The sequence below is a fragment of the Malus domestica genome, chromosome 01 (genome assembly GCF_042453785.1).
Source record: "Malus domestica chromosome 01, GDT2T_hap1".
NCBI classification, from domain to species: Eukaryota; Viridiplantae; Streptophyta; class Magnoliopsida; order Rosales; family Rosaceae; genus Malus; species Malus domestica.
In genome coordinates this window covers 13,827,078-13,847,350 of record NC_091661.1, presented here as the reverse complement: position 1 = coordinate 13,847,350, position 20,273 = coordinate 13,827,078, and the positions used below count along the sequence as shown (strand labels likewise).

Below are 20,273 nucleotides of genomic sequence, written 5' to 3'. Positions count from 1 at the left end.
TTTTGTTTAAGAATTGGTCTTAAAAAAACCTTATTACTTTTCCTTTTTTTTCAATTTCAGCCAATTTGTACACTTAAGAGGTTTTGGATGATAAATGGACTTTCCGTAGGAGCTTTGGTGTAAGGCCAATTGGAGGAGAAAGTTATGAGGCTGAAGATCTATGTGTCCAACTTTCATAATTTTCCATGAATCCACCAATTGTTCTAGTTCTACAAATCAATCCCACGAAAGTTATATTCCCATAGGAGCTTTGTTGCAAGCCTAATTTGAAGTCTTTCCCGATTTTTGGTAAACTTGATTTTAGTTTCCAAAAGCACTTTGACATATCTTTGAAGTATTTTGTTTTTTTTTTTGAAAAACACATGTCACTAGGGGTGGGCAGCGGACGGGTCAACTCGGATTTGACCTCAACCCATTGGCCGATCAAAGGGTGTCGATTTGACAATCATCCAAACCATTGCCGGCCCGGAAAAATTGGTTGACCAAACCACCCCATCCAGTAATTAGCGTGTTGGGTTGGGTGTTATGGCGGGTTGAGACTTGGAGTGAGGGATAAAGGGAGGGATTACATAGAACAGTGATGGAGGAGTGAGTAGTTGTGGCTACACGTTAAGCTTAGAGAAGCACCGGATGCAAGAAAGACTGTAGGAGAATTTCTGTAATGGAGGTTTTTATTTGTGAATTGGTGCAGTGTGCCAGTATATTAATCACAATATTTTGCTGGTCTTGAAATAAAGCCAACCCAAGCATGCCACGTGTAGTTGACCAAAAAGAAACTCAAGTGGTAGATAACAGAAATCCATCATTGGCTAAACAATCATTTAGTTATGCTACTTTGAGCTTTACCCTAACCAAAGTTATTGCATCGTTTGCCCCAATGATGGCCTTTTTTACCTCATCTGTATTCAAAGCGAGGTTGAACTTTCATTCTTACAACTATCTTTTTGCAAATAGTTCATAGTGATCATTCAACAGATACTGTAAAAGCCAACTTCGTGAAGGAATTTCCAATAAGGATGAGAAAGAGCATTGGTTGACAATCATTTGCCAACTCTCTCCTTTTCCTTTTTCTCTCAAAAAACAAGGCTCGCTCTCTACTTCTGTCAATTGCAACAACTGAGGAAACATAGGCGGATGGGTTGGGTTCGAATGTGTTATTAATGTTGAAAACCGACTTCAACTGCTCCTTCCAAGAGGTGGGCGAGTTATGTCCTAAGTTTCAGTTTTTAAGAGTGTAAAACCGACCCAACCCAACTTATCATGGGTGGGTTGGTCGGTTTGGGCGGGTGACCCATGAAAATGCACCCCCCTACCTGTGACATGCTTTTCAAAAAGAAATTCTAATTGTTTTGTTTAACAAGCACTAAAACTTTTAATAAAATTTTAACGTGTTTGTAATAAAAAGAACGTCAAGCACAAGCAAATAAGCCAAAGAATGATTCGTAAAGCCTATACGTAGTTGACCAAAAACAGAGGAGTACAAAGTGAAAATTGACCCTCAAAAACCCTAACGGCCCATTCCCAAAACCCCATTCTTCTTCTTCGGCTACAATTTTTCACAGAGCAACCAGTCTTGATTGTTGAACTTGCATCGCAGTTAATCTGGCTCTCCGAAGTATCAATTTCGCCAATTTTAACAGCGAAAGACAATGGAAATTGACAGAGTCGACGGACGCACACCAAACCAGTTGAGACCGTTGGCTTGTTCTCGCAGCGTCCTCAACCGCGCTCATGGCTCTGCAAGTTGGACTCAAGGTTCTTACTTCACCTCAAAATCCACATATATTCTCTATCTGCGCAATCTGGCCATTCTGGTCGGTATTTTTAGCTTGTCTTCTTCAATGGGCTGGCCGCCTTTTGGAATATTATTGCTACTGAAATTCTGTTTTTATTCAAAATTGCTGAAATGATCGGTTTTTCAGTATGTGATCAATATTCAATTGATATGTCGTCGATAGAGGTGCAAATCAACCTTTTAGATTGTTAATGGGTAATCATTAAATCCCCTTTTTAGTTTGATTACATAATATGGTGGTGAGATTGGTAGTGGTGATGATGGTGTAATACACCTTAGTATAGTGAAATCAAACTAAATCTCTCTTAATGGTTACCTAATAACAATCCAATGTGTTGATTTGCCACCTCTGTCATCCATATTTAATTATGATAAGTCCAACAGTTGAGATTTGGTTTCTGATTATTTTAACTAATTGCCCAATTTAGTTGATAACTTTATGTGGGTTTTGGCTAAAATTTGGAATTTCATTTTCTTAACTGTGTTTTTTATTGGTATTAATATTTATGTTTAGGTTTGTTTTGTTGGTTTTTAACTTTCTATAGGAGATACGAAAGTTCTTGCTGCTGTTTATGGACCTAAAGCAGGAACAAAGAAGAATGAAAATCCCGAAAAAGCTTGCATTGAGGTTATTTGGAAGCCTAAAACAGGCCAGAGTGGTGAGTTTGTGCCCCTACTAACTTACTCTTATTGCTCTGGACTGGACAATGTGTACATAGAGTGCGGCGAATTCTGTTCTTTCTGTTTAATTTGAACATTTTTTTTTTGCATGATATAGGAAAACTTGAAAGGGAATATGAGATGATATTGAAGAGGACCTTGCAAAGCATCTGCATACTGACTCTAAACCCAAATACCACAACCTCGGTCATTGTTCAGGTGAGGTGATTTTATTTATATGAAAAACATTATGTCCGAATCGTAGGCATTGTTTTGCAGAATCAAGTAGTAGATCACTATAAGGACATGTTAAATTTATGAGTTTTAAAGGGCTTGTGGTGGTAAATATGGACATTGGCCCTTGTTACGTAGACAGGTAAAAGTTTCCAGGAAGTGTAACTGTGGTTTGGCTTTTGAGCCTGTGCATGGAAATGCATCCGCCAATTATAAGTTGTGTATTAAAGAGACAGGCTAGATTATGTAATTTTTCCAACCCGTAAGATGAATAGTTATGCAAAACCAGTATACTAATTGTTGTCTCCCTAAATGCTGATTTTGTTTGAAGTTATGTCCATCTAGTAATATAGGCTCCCATGTCTTGTTTATCTTCATGTATGCGATTTGACCTTTTTATACACCCGGTAACTGAGTCACCGAATACTTCTTCAGTTTCCTTGGGTATTTGTTATTAACTCGTTTACAGCTATGGTCAAGTTATCATCCATTTGTTTAAAAAGTGTTATGTTCTGCTGCAGGTTGTCAATGATGATGGTGCTGTATCCTTAAACGTTTTGCATTTATCGTACATTAGGAGTTTAGCAGTTTTAATAGGCATATTGAAGCTTCATTTTTGACATTCATTAAGCGTCCTTTTGCCAGTTTATTCTTTCATTGTCTCTTGTTGGCCTGGGAGTATAAAAATAATTATTCGTACATTAGGGGTGCTGCCTGCTGGTAGTGTTGTTATTCTCTGGGTGCCTTTCTCTTTCTCTCTGATCCTAAATGACGGCATTACAACGTCCCTTGGAGGTTAAATTAGTTAATTGACAAAATTGGACTAGTCTTCTATTTCAAAGCTCAGGATTCTCAGCTCCTCAGGCAAAAGGTATTTTAGAAGTCCCATGGAGTGAATTCATTTCCTTATGTGTTACGTAAGGTTCCATACTGCACAAGGAACAAGTATTTTTTTTTCTGTGTGCTGAATAACCTCGAGGCAAGCAAATATCGTGTTTGACATTTGCACATATCCAAGAACATGTTAGCTTCTCCCTTTCTTCTTTGTTATCTTCTTTTACGTGTTGATACAAGTAGAAGTACCTTAACAACTATGTGTATAGCTTCTCCCATGTGCCATAAATGCAGCGTGTGCTGCCCTTGTTGATGCTGGGACTCCTCTAAAACATCTCGCTGGTAAATGAGACCTATGTTTTGCTCTTCTATCCTTCGTTTGATGAATATGTCCTGAGGCGTTTTTATGCTGTTTGCAGTTGCCATATGTTGTTGCCTGGCAGAGAGCGGATACGTCATTTTGGACCCCAGCAAGCTGGAAGAACAGGTTTTTCTTAGTTCATCTCTATAAAAATCTAATTGTAGTTCGATTATACTCCAAAATTCTATAGCTTCTTTAAGCACTAATAAGGAGGATCTTATTAGCACATACATGTCTTTGTTACATATACGTTTTCTTTAAGGCAGTGAGGCACCATGCTATAAGCTTTCCGGAGTTATAGAAGCCGGGTTGTTTTCATAACTAAATGTGTGCACGTGCTAAATGCAATTATGTTGGTATAAGTTGAACCTATGTACTCAAACCTTAACCGCTCCCTGAACCTGTTTCTTTTACGGCACATCAATCTCTGTATGTGAGATGTTTGAATTTGTGTATTTGCGTTGTCTCTATATTGATAATACCTTGAACTATGACCGTTGGCGCACTCAACCCATACCTTACCTGGTGATTCACAATCTTTGGCATTACTTAGTTCTCCATCCTTAATGGTGTTTGAATTTGTAATGGCAGAAAATGAAGGCGTTTGCGTACTTGGTCTTCCCAAACTCTCTCACAATCCTTCAAGAAGGAGGATCACAGGTGGGAGGTGAACCCATGGAGCACGGGATCATCACCTCGGTGACCCAGGGAGCAATGTCAGGTATTTACCACTCTTCATCTCCCCCCTCTATTCTAACAACATGGGAAATTTCCTGGTGTTCTATGCTATAATGGTTGTGTTAGTAAGATTTACGATACTTGATCTAACCGGTCCTCACTCTATATTTTTCCAGTGGACGACTATCTTCGCTGTTTAGAACGAGGGCGCGCTGCCACTGCAAAGATGTCTGCATTTCTCCAAAAGAGCTTGCAACCACTGCTATCGGATGATTGAATTTGAATCTACATCCTGGAGATTTCGCGAAGCGTAAAGTCTCCGTGGCTAGATTTCGCAGCTCTACTCGATTATCATGAACCCTATTTAAAAACATTTTTTGTACTCCACTGTATGAACCTACAGATCAATGTAATACGGTAACTTTCAATGTAGCCTTTTTGTTAATTTTGGAAGAACAAAACTGTTAGTAGTTATAATACAGCAGTAATTACTCTTATCAAAAGCACCATTGCAGAATAACACAGGATCAATGTCGAATAATCAGCATTACATTGGTAAGTAGTTCCGTATGATACATATAGAAATCCAGACCCAGCAAAATTAACCCAAAATAAAAAGGGAAGGCTATGCGCACCAAGTGTTTGATAAAATGTCGCAGAGGGCGACTCCCTTTTTTTCACTTCCGTGATGGCAGGTGAGAGGGAGAGAAGAGTCGGGCTACGTATTCCCGTTGCTCGCGGAAGCGTCGTTTGAGGAACGTTTCGAGGATCTCCATGACGGAGACGAATCGTTTCATGTCTTCCAGGCGACGGCTGAGCTCCGCCTCACGAGCCCTGGCTCGCGCCAGCCGCGCCTCCGTCTGGGCAAGGCGGCCGCGCAGATCTGCGACCGCCACCGCGTTGTCGTTCCGCGGTCGGACGGCGCGTTGTGGGGTCGGGTTGTCTCTGGAGAAGGGTGGTTGCTGACCGTAACACATGATTTGATTGCTGAATGAAGGTTTGGAACGGTTTTGCAGCAAAAGGGGAAGAATGAAGATTTTTATTTTCTTTTGCCAACTATTTTCTACAATATCGAATTGGGGCTGAGTTTTAAAAGGGTGGACCTTGTAGTTAATACATTTATTTACATAAATTATATTGATTGTTAAATAATCTATTAAATACATATATAAGTATTGTTGTCAGATTTTAAAAGAATTATAAATTTTAAATTGTCTCGTATTGTTATTTTTTATTTTATTAGGGAGAAGCGAAAGTTGTTTTACTATATTAAAAACGGGTAAGGAGTCAGATGTCACATTTTTTTGTGAGGCTCACTCTGTAATCAACGATCCAACTTTTTATTTCTTATGTCTTACCTCAAAGATCATGTCTACCAAACCCAAATGCAAAACCAAATTGGCCGTTGGATTAAATTTAGTATTTCTTTGTAGAGTTGTATTCATCAATTTTCTTCACTACAAATGAATATTGTAATAATTTTTGGATTTGTCTAACTTTTTGCAAGATGATCTATGAATGATATACTAAAATACAGACTGCTTGGATCGTTGAAATACATTATAAAGTGGGCCTACAAAATTGATGTCAAAATGCGTATAAAAAACATGTGTTCCCGGATCTTAAACCATTAGCAACTTTTTGCAAATATTAAAATGACATAAAATATAACATCCAAAAGATTCTCAATAGTCAATCCAAGGAGATTTCAACAAAACACAAAGGCCAATCAGGCCAAATTAATTGCCATCGTGCTAGGTAAGGGATTTCAACATCCTAGGTGATCATTTCTTTTGGCTATGTTTGGGTAAGGAATTTTCAAGTCCTAAGCGATTGAGATCAAGTTATGAATGAATAGAGCAAAAAATGTTAAATATAATGGATTGTGAATACCCTCTATGTCCATTGCAAAGGCATGCGAGATAGATTTGCAAATCCTTACTTAAAATGAGTCATCTACAAATTTCACATACATGCACTTGTGATGATCGTTGATACATTTCTAATCTCCTCTGTTTTTTTTTTTTTGTTTTTTTTTGTTTTTTTTTGCAAGTGGTCATTTACCACAGCGGTGGAAATGAGTTGAGTCCTTGCATGACGACATGGGTTCGAACCCCGTCGATGACTAATCTAACATAAAATATATCGTCCGACAAAAAAAAAAACTCCTCTCTTTAACATTTTATAATTCAGTCCATAATAACTTGGTTTCAATCCCATAGCACTCGTAAATAATTTAGATATGAGGCTAAGTGGGACATCTTCCCTCCACTTAGTACTCAGTCTAGTGGTATTCCTCTTCATTTGTAAGCAAAAAGTCTTACATTTGATTCTCGCCAAAGGCAAATTTGAATCACATTATTGCTTAGCTCATTGTGAGGCTAAGCCCACCCCCACCCCCTTAGTGTAGATAATATTGTTTGTTCAAAAAAAAAAACAAAAACAAAAACAAAAAGTTGGACATCTTCCTAGCAACACAAACTAGGGGTGGGCATGGGCCGGGCTAGGCCGAAATTTGGAGAAACCAAACCTTACCTATTGTAAATGGTAATGGGCAGGCCAAGCCGGGTAATGGCATTTCAGAATTTGCAACTGGACCTAACCTAGATCGTTTGAAATGAGTAGAAATAGGCCGGATCCATGGGTCCAATTATTTTATTTTATTTTTGCCAATACAGAAGGGACAATCTGTTGGTGTCGTCTTCCTCAACACATAAGGGAATCGGCCATGGGAGAACAAGTTTTCCCCAGATGCAATTACCGTCTTCCTCGGTCATCATCCTCAAGACGTGCGAGTCAAGAATGAGTCAAGAGCGCTGCAGAATCAGCTGCGTCAGACCAGATTGAGTGGACACCAAGCAAGTTGTTTCCCTTCATCTTCGCCAATCTATTTGATCCCACAATTTTCTCCGATTTGGAGCGCCATCAAAGATTCAAACTTTACAACCGCATTACCACAAAGATTGAACATTTCCTCTGTTTTTCTTAGCAATCAAAGAGACAATATAAAAAAAATTGAAAATACCTGATGACTGAGATTTTGAGGGAGAACTGAACCAGGATGAATAGGTGAAAGAATAACAAGGATAAGTTTAATCCGGATATGGGTATTCCCATATTGGACAATGAATATCGAAGTTAATTTTGGGTCAAGATTGAAGGTTTTAATCTTCTTCTTCTTGGACTTGTCCCCAACTACTAATACCCACCCTTACCCACGGACCCATGCTCATTTGCCCACCCCTAACACAAACTCGAAGTTCCGAATATAAGATAAAATATTTGTAATCAATTGAACTGCAACTTCTTTCTTTTATATTTTTTAATTTAAGCTAAAATAGTGTAATAAAGGTGCAATAAGTTACTTGGGGCCTGGCCCTTCGTTTTTTTCTTCAGGCTGAGGTGGAGCCCAATTAAAATTGGGCCTTGTGCTGGGCAGCTTGTTTGGGCTTGGGATACAATAGCTGCAATTACACTCGTATCCATTCCTCATAGATTGCTGATTGGCTGGAAGAAGAATCCCACTGTTTTTGTTTCTTTTGTTTTCCAAGTTTTCAAGGGAGAGATAAGCTCCTTAAAAGTCAAAAAAGCAAAATGGTACCAAATACCAACATTCATATAAACCCAAAAGCCAAAAACCAAAGTTGCTGTTTGGATCTTTCTGTTCCTCCGTTCTTTTCGGCTTTCTGTATCAGCTCAAATAAAATAGTGAAAATACGCAGAGAATACCACCTTTACGTAGGCTTATTAGATTATGACATGTGGACTTTATATAATAAAAGTATATTAATAATTTGAGAGATATTACATGATGAGTCAATTTGATGATTTCTTTTTAACGAGAAATTCAGGCACCAACTCTAAAAAGTAATAATCCTTTTATTTTTTAGTAGAACGAAAACATATGGGGGCCATATTCTAGTGTGAGGTTCTTTTTTCTTTTTTAAGCAGAGAGATAACTGCTACTAAGTTACGGCTATCTACTTATTTTAAGGATCAAGAAAAACTTCTTTAGCCATAATTAAGCAAATTCATCAGCTTGTGCCTCGAGCTTGAGTCTTCCTTGCTTTTTGTATTTTGGGAGTCGAGATTTGTGCTCTTACTGCTGGACCACTTGCTGTGGTGGTCAGTATGAGGTTCTTTATTCAACTAACTTATCTAATCCAACGGTCCAAAACACCTTTCATTTTCTTGGCCAAGGTTCCTTCCTTCACCCGGAGTCCAAAAGTCACTTGATTCTTTCTGGGGGGTCATATTTTCTTTATCAGCAGCAAACCTTTGAAGGAAAGAAACAAAAAAAGAAGAAAAATGGTTCCTCATACGATTGATTTGTTGAAGGAGCAGCTTCCCGTGAACCAAGAATCCGTGCTGCTCACCGGTCACACCACCACCGGCCTTGTCCTCGTCGACCTCGTTAATGGCTTCTGCACCGTTGGTGCTGGCAATTTGGTAATTTCATTCTTCTCCTTCCAGACGTTTTATTTTTCATGATCAAATATGAGAAAGGGTAATGCTAGATAGAATAAATTTGTAAACTAAATTTATAAACTAAATAATGTGGCATCAATAGAAATAAACACACTAATCAACAACTAACAAAATTTAATCTTCAAATTTAGTCTCCCAAGCGTTAACCCTGTCAAAAACAACAATAAAATTTTGTCGACCTAGGTGTATCCAAGTCGGCTAGAGTTTTCTTTAAAGTTTAGATTAGAATAAGGGTGTATTCAATTGAGATTTTGAGGGATTTTAATTCTTTAATGAATCAAGGGGTATTAAATTAAGATTTTAAGTGATTCGCTGAAATTCAATATGTATTCAATCAGAATTTTCAGAATAGTTTATTAAAATTCTTAAGAATCCGGGTGTATTCAAATTCAATAAGGATTTTAAAGAAGTTTATACCATTTTACGTGAATTCAAGGAATTTGTTTTAAAGAATTTTAAAAAGTTGAGGAATTTGAGAGAATTAGAGAGATTTCGTAGTGTATTTTAAGCATTCACAAATCTCATATCTTCGAGATTTCGAGAGAATTGAATCAAAATTTTATATATAATTCTCTACAAATCAATTAAACTTCATCAAAATCCATAATTTATAAATCCATTAAATCCTTCAAAATCTCAATTGAATACACCCTCCTAAACAAACAATAAAACCAATACAGAAGATTTTGGATGTATTACTCTACATCTTTGTTTGGTTTCACAGATGAGATTTGGACGGATAATTTACTGGATTTAATGTATGTTGAATGAATAAAACGGATACCAACTTCCAAACGTTTTGGGATGGGGATGGATAAGTTTTCTTCCTTACTAAACCAATTTGTTTAACAAACATTGAATTCAGTGAGTTATCCTATCCAACGCAATCTTAGACACCAAGCGCAGGCTATAAGCTTTTGTACATATAAAAGTTTGTATTTTTAGTGGAATTATATCATTTTTATGCATGTGGGAATTGGCAATAGGCACCAAGACAGCCTGATAAGCAAATATCTGAAATGGTGGAAGAGTCAGTGAGACTAGCCAGAGTTTTCTGTGACAAGAAATGGCCTGTCTTTGCTTTCCTTGATTCTCATCACCCTGACATTCCCGAGCATCCTTACCCTCCTCATTGCATTGTTGGAACTGATGAATCAAATCTAGTCCCAGGTACCTTTTTTTTGTTTCTGCTTTCGATCTTTTTCTTTCCGGTTATTGCTGTAGCTCTCTTATGTCTTGTTAAGTTAGTAGCTCTCTTTTAATGATATAATTACATACACAGACCTGCAATGGTTGGAGAACGAACCAAATGTGACACTTAGGCGCAAAGATTGCATTAACGGGTTTCTAGGATCGATTGAGAAAGATGGCTCTAATCTGTTTGTTAATTGGGTTCAAAGTAATCAGATAAAAGCTGTAAGCATTTCCTAAACCCCAAAATGTGTTCATCCCCTTGTGATTTTGCAGTTTGTAATTGATGTTGACTTGCTAGTTGGTGCCTTTCAGAATTCTATCATTTCTGTCTAATTTTGCTATTTCTTGTTCTTGTTTTTTAAGATCTTGGTTGTAGGAATATGCACGGATATATGTGTGCTAGACTTTGTATGTACCACTTTGTCTGCAAGAAATCATCGTCTCCTTGCCCCTCTGGAGGATGTCATTGTGTATTCCCGTGGGTGTGCCACTTTTGATCTTCCAGTTGAGATTGCAAAAACTGCCAAAGATGTTATAACTCATCCCCAGGTACTTCAGATCAGATCGTTTTATCGTTACTCGTTGTCTTGTTCTGATATGTTATTTTTTACTTCTCATTTTCCCTTTAGACAGTGTATACGTTGGAAATTTTTCTTTAAAAGCCACTACTCTGACCAGATAATTTGAACTCACATGATTTAGGATACCTAAGATTGAGACAGCGCTGAATTTGAAAGTTAAAATGTAATCCCAGAAAGTATGAGGTATAAGCAAGGGGAATAGAGAAATCTGTCTTCTTTCCGCTTCTTCTTGCCTTTTTTTTTTTAATTTGGTTTTCTGCATCAATCAGATATGAATTCTGTGTGTCAAAATGCCTATATCTGTCATCTAGGTGTGTTCTGTGAGTTGATATTCTCTTTAAGTCAGCAATGGATGTATTAAGATGCTAAGTTTTGACAAAGATCCATCGTCAAGTGCAGAATGCTATCAGGTATCTGTGTTTCAAGTAACAGAGCTCTTCATGCTTGATATTTTGAATGTTTTTTCCAGGAGCTGATGCATCACATAGGCCTTTACATGGCCAAAGGAAGAGGAGCGAAGTTAGTGTCAGAAGTGTCATTCGACACAAAAGAGCCATGATCCTATAGAGATTGGCAGTGAAGCCTTCTCTTTCGCGAGGGATGCCAGCTTCTAAAGAGTGAAAGGATGTTCTCTATATGGTAAGTGGGAGGTTACATGAAAGGTTAGCTAAAAGTGGTGCATGTATAGAAATCCCAAAAGCTTTACAACTATCGGTTGGCAGCTTGAAGGATCACAGAATAAAGACTTTAGAATTAGATTTGTGACCAATAAATGTATAGGAAAACATCTTTCACTATAGTTCACTGAATAATAAGGCAAATTGGATGATCATGTATGCTGTTCGTCCTATTATGTGGAAGTGGAACGAAATCTTGCAGTTTCATGCTTCATTGTAACATAATGTATGAAAATTTGGGTTAAAGACCATGTTTTAATGGTAATAGATGGCCTAAATGCTCCTGCTGTTTGATACTTACACAAGCTACAATAATGTATGGTAATTAAATGACATGCTCTCCCAGAAAGAGAATAAAAATATAAAAAAATCCCGAAAAGGAAGGGGACCTAAAAGAACAGGAAAAAAAGGGAGGAAATCTGTCGAAATGCTGTTCAAAAGTGGAAACGAAAGCAAAGAAAACAAAATGCACACAATGAAACGATCTACAGCTGAGATGACTTAGCTTTTGAATCTTGGTATCTCTTATGCATTGCAGGGGCCACAACGGAGAAGATTGATCGCTTTTGCTTCTTTGGTGTGACGCCAAATATAAATGACCTCAAGGGAACTCGTGAACGACTCTCAGAGTGAGCCAGCTGTGGAGGCGGTTGCTTCTTTGATCCAACGAGCCTGTAATCCTCGTTCAACTTTGCCATAGTTTTCTCTATTTCAATTTGGAGTGCGTTGACATGATCCAATCCTGCTTGCAACTCATCTGCAACCTTGTTATTCTCTTGTTTCATATTTAAAATCTCGCCTTGGAACTTTGCAGCTTGGTAGCTTGTAAACTTGAAGTCACCATCCTCAGCACTCGTCTTCAGAGCCTTTGTTATTTCTTCTTGAATGTCGCACAAAGACGTGAATCTGCACTGCAGTTCGTCTTTCAGTAGCGCACCCTTTTCCAACCAAACATTCAGTTCAGTTTGTATCTCCATTAGATGCTTGTATATTGGTCGTGCATCTGATTTCATAGAATATTTTGCATGACTACTTCCGTCTTGTTTCTTAGTTTTCTCCTCAAGCTTGGATATCTCAGACTGCAAATCTTGGACGGTAGTTTCAAATTGTTGTACTTGGTGGAATGAAGCGCTAAATTTTAACCAGAAATCCAAGTTCTCCTCCAACAGTTCATCAATGTTCGATCGGAATTTTTCTTCTATTTCTGAAGTTCCCTCAAATTCGTCATCCTCTTTCCTATCTGCTGAAATACTTGTCGGGGTCTGCTGGGTATCTAAAGCTTTAAGCTCTTCTGAGTCTTTACTTTTACCTAAACTCTGTAGCAGAAGATCCAGTTTTTTATGCAATGATTTAATCTCTTCATCTTTCATGGCACTGGCACTCTTCAGTTCTTTAATCTGCACTGATGTTTCAAAGAGGTCGTTCTCTGCTTCGCTGAACTTCTTCTTCAGATCCTTGTAGTTCCGAAGAGTTATTGTGTACTCTGTCAATAGAATCTTTTCTCTGCCCTCCATCCCATTCACAAACAATTTCTGCCAATCTGGCTCATCTTCGTTCCTTGCTGCTTGTTCCACAACTTCGTTATTAATTTCCGGAGATTCACAAACATCTTTTCCTTGATTTCCAGCGGAAGTACTGGGAGCATCTGTAGCTGTTAGAGAACCATCAGCAGGATTTTCTGTTTGCTTATGCTCTATGGACTCTTTGGACAGTCTCCCTTCATCCAGAGATTCTTCTTCTTTTTGATGTGAAACTGTAGCCTTCAGTTCCCCATCCGACTTCGTTTCCTGCACTTCCTTGGTGCCGGCAACAGGACTAACTGACTTTTCAATTTCCGGGGATTGAGAAACTTCTTTTCCTTGATTGCCAGCAGAAGTACTGAGAGCATCTGTAGCTGAACCATCAGTAGACTTTTCCATTTCCTTATGTTCGGTTGACTCTATTAACGGTCTCACTTTAGGTGGAAGTTCTTCATCTTTTCGCAGCGAAACTGTAGGCTGAACCTCATCTGACTTCGCTTCCTGCAGTACCTTGGATTCAGCAACAGGATTAACCGCATTTTTAATTTCCAGGGATTGAGAAACATCTTTTCCTGCAGAAGTACTGAGAGCATCTGTAGCTTTTATAGAACCATCAGTAGACTTTGCCATTTCCTTATGTTCTGTGGACTCTTTTAATGCTCTCAATTCAGGCGGAAGTTCTTCATCTTTTCGCAGTGAAACTGTAGGCTTCAGTTCCTCATCTGACTTCGCTTCCTGCAGTACCTTGGATCCAGCAACAGGATTAACTGCATTTACTTCTCCTTCAAGCTGTTTCTGCAACTTGGTTTCGACAAGAGATTCCTCTTTTGTTTCTGATGAGCCTGTGACCTTGACCTCCTCATCTGGCTTCACGGCTTCAAGTTTATGAGAAATGTGATCTAGATTACAAGTCGCTTCAGTAAAATGTGTCTGGAGATTGTCATTCTGGTTTTCAACACTTTGGTTGAGATCCTGAACTTGATGCAACTTTTCCTCCATTTCCTTCAGCTTTTCGCTCAAGTCTTTCTTGTCACCGACGAGAGTTGCCTTGTCACCTTCCAGATTTTTAATCTGTTCTTGAATCTCATCATTTTCGCTTCTTAGTCTCTTGACTAGAGCAGTCTGTGATGAAACTGCACTCTCTAAACTGATCACCTTAGTCACGAGCTCGTCAATCTTTTCTGCCATTTCCGAAACAGTGAGAGATGAATCTGGTGCAGCGTCATAGTGTTCCTTAATTTTCTCCCGTAACAACTCTAATTTCTGCTTCTGATGGGCTGCCTTGTCCACTTCCTGGTCCAAGCTTTTCTCATTTGCTGCATTTACAGATTCATCGTTTGCATTGGGCTTTTCCGGATTGGGTTGAGCAGGATGAAACTCATTCTTAAGAGTCTCCAAGTTCTTCCGGGCATCCTTAACCCTTTTCGACTCAACCCTCGCTTCCTCAGCTGTAGTTTCCTGTTTTGCCTGCAAATCAACCAATGTCTGTTGGCATGACTTTAAAGCAGCTGCTGCCATCAAATTTCGAGCCTCGTCATCTTCAATGACCGTTCCATCACCAAATTCATCTTGCAAAACGCATACTTTGTCCTGCATTCCCTTTATTTGGTTCTCAATTTCCCAGTACTTTGCAAGCCCATTCTCGTACGAACTCTTTACAAACTCTTTCTCCGTTTGTAGGGACAGAATCTGTTTCTGCGTCTTGTCAATCTCTTCACGTGCCTGAGGTTTGGTCAAGCCGGATTTAGGAACTGTTTTAGCAGACGTGGATTTCATTGAGCGCTGAGGCTGCAGCATATTTTTCTCTGTTGCTTTCGTGAGAAGACTCCTTAAATCTTTAGTAGGACCCTTCGGGGGAACGTTTGGGATGTTCCCTTTTGAGATATCCGGAGGCCTTCTAGGCGTTTTAGTCGAGGGATATTCATCTTCGTCATCCATGGCAAACTGAACTTGTTCCGGGAAAACAGAAGCGATTGTGTTGTTGGCATTTTGTAGCTCTGTTGAAATGTGATCATATCGCTCAGCTAAGGACCGGTAAGCTCTGTAGGTTTCTTCGACGAAGTGTATCAGCTCCGGTCTATTTTTGAAGTACATTTCTGCTCTCTTGGCAAAGGAGTCTCCATCCTCTTCAATGAGTTTAAGCACACTCTGCACCTTTTCCTCCATATCTGCAATTTCCATAATACTATACCTTCAATTTTCAGCAGACAGATACATACAACCTGTTTTCGGATAAGCGAAAAACGATACATGACAAGCAAAAGTGCAGCAGTTCCTGCAGAACCTTTGACGACGATGAATGATTAACTTGAAACATTGTTTGTATCAGTTGCACTATTTGGAAGATTTCAAATGAAATATGAAGGCGTTCATAAATCTCAATGCGTACATGCATGCAACTATATATTCTCTCATATTAATTATATTTTATGAACCAAACCAATTGAGTTATAATCTTCTAACTCTAAATCCATTTGGATCAGATCCAAAATATGCAGATAGCCAAATCATCATAACATATCCAATAAACAAGAAGCAAAAACTCGTTTAAGAGCGGATGCGATTAACAAAGGTTCAGGGTTCGATTTTCTTCAAATCTACTGGGAAAAAAAGAAACAGGAGGGTGGGCGGGTGGGTACCTTGGAGGTTTTGATCGAGCCATTTGGATTGCTTAGTTCTGATGTGGCTGGCCCACCACCATGAATATGCATTGCTTGCAGCTCTCTGCAACATCTTTCTTCGTCGTCGTCTTCTTTCTCTTCAGACCAAAACCATGCAACCCTTCTTCTCTAAACCAAACACCAACAATATTAACCAACTTAATTATTGTTAATTAATGTTTAATTGGGGAAATTAAAAGAAAAGAAAAGACAGACAGACAGACAGACAGAGCGAGCTGGAGGAAAGAACGTGCACTGGAATGTGCGTGCACGCCACCAACCGTGTCACCTTTCTAATATTAGGATCATGGAGGGGAGCAAACCTCGCTCCGAATATTTTGTTTTGTCAAACCCCTTCCTTTTCTGAAAAACACATTAATTTTTTTATTATACAATATTATTTACACTAAGTTGATGTAAGAGTGGACTACGTCTCACAATATGCTAGCAATAATATGACTCAAATTTACCTTTGACGATAATCGAACGTAAAATCTCTAACTTACAAAAAAAAAAAAAATATCATTAAATGAGGATAATAATTAGCTGAAGAAAAAAAATAATAAATAAAAGGACACCAAGAAATTAAAATAAAGTCCCTCAATAGCAAGAACGCCACCCGGCAAGTGCATGTTTGCTTTTTCCAAGTGCCTGTGGCGGCACAAGTGACTTTTTGCCAACCATTTGCTTTTCTCTTCTTCCTTTTCAAATTTTCAAGAAATTAGCAAAAACAAATATAAAGTTGGCTATAGGCTGTGCCAGATTATCAAAAACATAAATAGTTACGTTGTCTTTCTATGAAAATATGATGAATCGTGTAACGAAAAATAAAGTTGAAAAAGAAAATTCCTAAAGAAAAAAGAATAGTTAATTATGAGTATTTATTTTCTAATGAAAATTTGGGTGCAAAAGGCTTGCAAGCAATATGTCACCGACATTGGACTTTTCTGGTAAAATAAATCTTTAGGAAGCAACCTAAATTTGATAGGTGGCCACCCCATTCTTAAGGACTAAGGAGGGTGGACCCTTGGATAGTTTGGAGGACATGAAACTAGGGCTGGAAAAAATTCCCAAAAATCCCAAACCAAACTGAAAAAATCCCAAACCGAAACCGAAATTATCCCGAACTTTTGTAATCCCATGACAAAAAATACCAAAATATTCGATATGAGATTGGTTTTTCAGATTTCATTTTTCGGTAATCCCGAAATCCCGAAATCTTCTTTTCCTTTTGCTTTTGGTTCGTACTTCCCACGCTACCAAAGAACAAAGTGTGCAAAAAAGCAAACTGCAATATCAATTATATATTACTAAAATAATCAAAGTGTGCAGAAAAGCACATGACTGTTGTGTGCTGTCCAAATTACAATCAAGAAAACTGCAAACATAGCCTATTATATAATATTAAAATGAGGAAAGTTTGCAGAAAGATGTCTAAAGACTCAGACTCTTTAGACAAAATGTCTCTCCCATCACTGCCTTCGCCAAAGTCTCCATCTCTGCCTTCGCCAAAATCTCAGACTCTTTCTGTCTCTCCTCTTGAATTTGAATACCCACCCATCCTCTCACAATCAGACTCTGACCAACTTTCTGCACTCCACCACCACCACTCCTCACTGCTTCATCCCCAACTCTGATCCTCTCCAGCGATTCTCTATATGTGTGGGGTTTCAAATCAAGGTTAGAGTTTCAAATTGGGGCTTAGGGTTTCGATTGGGGGCTCGGGTTAGGAGAAAGACGAAGGTCTGACTATCTCCGCACTCTATCTCTCTCTCTCAACCTTCAATTTTCATCGATTCATCAGTGTCTCTGATTTTTAATGCAGGTTCGGTTTCGAGAAATCCTGAAATACTGAAAATATTTCAGGAATACCGAAATTTTGGTTTAGGATCAGTCCTCAGATTTCCATCTCGAAAATAGTCGGTTTGGGACTTGATATGCCGTTTTCGGTGCGGTGTCCCATACTGAACCAGCCTTACATGAAACAGACTTGGGTGCCCAAATCATCGGAACAAGGACTGGACAGGTATTTTAGTTATTTTTTTAGGGATGCTTTTTCTGTTCTTTGGCATGAAGACGTGGGACTCTAGTCTAGCCTATGCCTATGTAGTTGTCTTGTTGTCTTCTCTCGAAAGCACATTGTTGGAATGAAATAACAAAAGCAAAAAAGCAAAAAAACTTTATATACTTTAAGCCTTCGTATATATTTGAGGAATGCTTGGTTGAGTTGGTTCTTCAAGGATGGCGAGAAATTGTTTTTCAACATATCGCATGTACAATTTTTTTTTTTTTGTGTGCTTATAATTGAAATCGTTTATAGTATAAACTATTTTGTAAAGATCATTTATGTAAAAAATCGATTAAAAATCAACGGTAACAAATGGAAAGACGGTTCGTAATACTGTTACTAATTTTTATCATTTTTTTTATATAGTTTGAGTTTGATGATCATATGATATTATATTTTATTGATTTTTGCATAGATGGCTTTTACATAATGATTTATCATATTAGTGTTTGGGTTAATATTTCAATATTAGGTTTGAGTGAAGGAATGCCCAAGGATGCCAAATTAAATGAGGACTTGCCCAAAGCCCAACATCGAGCCTAGAGACAAACTAAAGCCCTCTCAGTCAAGGCATAAGCCATGTGCGTATGACTGAAGTGACAATTGACAGAGACCAGCTCACTACCAGCCAAAAAGCACTTTATAATGGCATAAAGGTGTAAATACATGATGACTCACTACCCCTGAGAGCCCTCGACCAAGAACAAAGCTTTAACAATCAGGCCAAATCACCTATAAAAGGAAGAAGAGACAACAGATATAAGGACACTCAAACAACCAAACAAACAACATACAAACTCTGCTTTCAAGCCAGATTTGCATCCATAAAAGCTGAAACCAACCTAGATTTAGTCTTTTTAGTCCTAGTCTCTTTAGAAAAGCTATCTTTTGTCTAGTTTAAAAGCTCTGCTACCTTCCCTAGTGTTGTATTATCGATTCCCTCATGTAAAACCTATTTTCCATCCATCCTTTTTAGCATACAACCCCTGTAAACTCAAAGAGAAGTGGCTGCAAGATGCTCAACCTTGCCCGACAAGGTGAAATCTTGCCTGAGTCTCTTTGTTTGTCCTTTAATTTAGCAGATCTATTGTTTAAATGTACTTTTCAGCATGTATTCAAGTTATCACTAGTTATTTCCTACTTAAGAGTCTTATTTGCACCTAGATCTAGTTAACTTAATAAACCCGTTTTCATTAAGAATAATCTGAAATGGAGGAAATGGTTTAAAGGGATCTGGACTCCCTTCATTTGAACATACAAAATCATAAACTAAAAGTCCTTGTTTACAAGGCAAGAAAAAAGAATTTAATGCAAACTTAACTCATCTGTGACGGTTCTTTGATAACAAGAAGTTTAAGTAACTTGGGGCACAAGTAACCACTCATAACACATCTATTTCAACATCTGTTATACTGAGATAATAGTGGCACGCCTAGCACTTTGTTAGTTTTGATTGTGAGTTTCATAGCCTACACCTAAGGCCCCATAAAGGCACCTTTCAAACTAACTTCAAACTCATCTTACAGCATACCAAGCAGCAAGAGATCACCCGACGACCAACATCACCAAAAGTGCCATTCACCCTTGGGGAGTTGTGTGAGGGGCCATCCACTTTTTCCTTGAACATAGTTTTGGCACGCAATGTGGGACCCATTTTCTTGTATGCTAAGAAAAATAATGAAGGAGAAAACCTTCAGGTGGAACACAGAGGTGTTGTATGGGCTATCCCGTTGTCTACCAAGGTCAGACATGGCAGACCATCCATAAGATTTCCCCTCCCTATGAGGACCATCTATTCTGGAAAGCTCGACTTCATCTAAGAAGTCATGAGGAAAGGTGACCAATGAAGACTTGTAAGCCACCATGGTGCAAGTATTGAAAAGTATGGAGAAAATTTCTTTGGAAACCAGAGGAGCAGTGAGTATACTTTGTTCTCTTATAGGGAGTTTGCAAAGAAGATTAGATATAGAGTACTTTACCCCAAAAGAGGGTTATGCTAGGGAGGTGATGAGAGAATCAAGTCCTGAGAATGAACTAGTGACTCTCCTATTTCCTTTGCTTGAGAAAAAAAAATGATAGGGGAAGAAGAAAGTGGAACCTGGAACCAATTAGCCATGAGTAGAAGAGATCCTAGAGGCAGATTTGCCCGACCCTCTATTATTTCCACCAGATAGTAGGAGGCAGGTGGGGCAAGATGGAAAGAAATATGGGATGACTCATCAAATTGGATAATCTAGTACGAAAGGTGTGACCCCAGTTGTGGGCAAGCCTCCTCCTTATAAGCCACCACCATTGGTTGATAAGGGAGGAGAGGCTAGATGGAGACAGCCTAAATCAAAGAATGAGACTTTCTCAGGCAATGATCGTAGCCCAAAGTGAGGACCTCCTTATGCTCCACACAACAATGCAGCTAATCAGCAACTTAGAAATGAATTGGCTAAGCTAAGAAGGATGGTGATCTAGAATGCCCAACCACAAGCTCGCCCGTTGTTCAGGATCACTTACCAGAAGCCCTACCCTAAG

The 20,273-nt window shown here is 38.6% G+C and overlaps 4 protein-coding genes and 1 long non-coding RNA gene across 7 annotated transcripts; 3 read left to right on the top strand and 2 right to left on the bottom strand.

Annotated features, from left to right (window-relative positions):
- The first annotated feature begins 1,385 nt into the window (after positions 1-1,385).
- On the top strand, positions 1,386-5,065 carry LOC103448185 (exosome complex exonuclease RRP46 homolog). The gene is made up of 8 exons (XM_008387441.4): positions 1,386-1,755; positions 2,341-2,454; positions 2,574-2,674; positions 3,211-3,231; positions 3,793-3,865; positions 3,943-4,010; positions 4,476-4,605; positions 4,739-5,065. The coding sequence occupies exons 1-8, from the start codon at positions 1,650-1,652 to the stop codon at positions 4,837-4,839; spliced, it is 714 nt and encodes a 237-aa protein (XP_008385663.1). The 5' UTR covers positions 1,386-1,649; the 3' UTR covers positions 4,840-5,065.
- Positions 5,051-5,720, bottom strand: LOC103448184 (protein SKIP34). Its single transcript, XM_008387440.4, has one exon. The coding sequence runs from the start codon at positions 5,537-5,539 to the stop codon at positions 5,240-5,242; it is 300 nt and encodes a 99-aa protein (XP_008385662.2). The 5' UTR covers positions 5,540-5,720; the 3' UTR covers positions 5,051-5,239.
- A 2,725-nt stretch (positions 5,721-8,445) lies between these two features.
- LOC103448186 (nicotinamidase 1-like) lies at positions 8,446-12,534 on the top strand. Of its 3 annotated transcripts, XR_003777065.2 has the most exons (7): positions 8,482-9,011; positions 10,037-10,220; positions 10,333-10,466; positions 10,608-10,793; positions 11,295-11,464; positions 12,041-12,176; positions 12,317-12,534. XR_003777065.2 is itself a non-coding variant. In XM_008387442.4 (5 exons), the coding sequence occupies exons 1-5, from the start codon at positions 8,871-8,873 to the stop codon at positions 11,382-11,384; spliced, it is 735 nt and encodes a 244-aa protein (XP_008385664.2). In that variant the 5' UTR covers positions 8,446-8,870; the 3' UTR covers positions 11,385-11,767. The 3 variants fall into 3 exon arrangements, 1 of the variants encoding a protein (XP_008385664.2); XR_003777060.2 differs by having other exon boundaries at positions 12,041-12,534; XM_008387442.4 differs by lacking the exons at positions 12,041-12,176; positions 12,317-12,534 and having other exon boundaries at positions 8,446-9,011; positions 11,295-11,767.
- On the bottom strand, positions 11,738-15,958 carry LOC103448188 (protein NETWORKED 2D-like). Its single transcript, XM_008387443.4, has 2 exons — positions 15,662-15,958; positions 11,738-15,190 (listed from the first exon to the last, which is right to left on the bottom strand). The coding sequence occupies exons 1-2, from the start codon at positions 15,753-15,755 to the stop codon at positions 11,988-11,990; spliced, it is 3,297 nt and encodes a 1,098-aa protein (XP_008385665.2). The 5' UTR covers positions 15,756-15,958; the 3' UTR covers positions 11,738-11,987.
- Positions 15,959-17,041: 1,083 nt separating this feature from the next.
- Positions 17,042-18,890, top strand: LOC114826548 (uncharacterized). Its single transcript, XR_011580897.1, has 2 exons — positions 17,042-17,708; positions 18,223-18,890. It is a non-coding gene; the product is annotated as an uncharacterized lncRNA (long non-coding RNA).
- Positions 18,891-20,273: the final 1,383 nt, after the last annotated feature.

Excerpts from the sequence above, each read along its gene's own strand:
- LOC103448188 (XM_008387443.4), bottom strand. The coding sequence starts at position 15,755 with ATGTTGCAGAGAGCTGCAAGCAATGCATATTCATGGTGGTGGGCCAGC. Across the intron at positions 15,191-15,661 it reads GCTCGATCAAAACCTCCAAG|ATATGGAGGAAAAGGTGCAG; the intron begins GTACCCACCCGC and ends TGGAAATTGCAG.
- LOC103448184 (XM_008387440.4), bottom strand. The coding sequence starts at position 5,539 with ATGTGTTACGGTCAGCAACCACCCTTCTCCAGAGACAACCCGACCCCA.
- LOC103448186 (XM_008387442.4), top strand. The coding sequence starts at position 8,871 with ATGGTTCCTCATACGATTGATTTGTTGAAGGAGCAGCTTCCCGTGAAC. Across the intron at positions 10,467-10,607 it reads AAAGTAATCAGATAAAAGCT|ATCTTGGTTGTAGGAATATG; the intron begins GTAAGCATTTCC and ends TTGTTTTTTAAG. Across the intron at positions 10,794-11,294 it reads ATGTTATAACTCATCCCCAG|GAGCTGATGCATCACATAGG; the intron begins GTACTTCAGATC and ends TGTTTTTTCCAG.
- LOC103448185 (XM_008387441.4), top strand. The coding sequence starts at position 1,650 with ATGGAAATTGACAGAGTCGACGGACGCACACCAAACCAGTTGAGACCG. Across the intron at positions 1,756-2,340 it reads CTCTGCAAGTTGGACTCAAG|GAGATACGAAAGTTCTTGCT; the intron begins GTTCTTACTTCA and ends AACTTTCTATAG. Across the intron at positions 4,606-4,738 it reads GACCCAGGGAGCAATGTCAG|TGGACGACTATCTTCGCTGT; the intron begins GTATTTACCACT and ends ATATTTTTCCAG.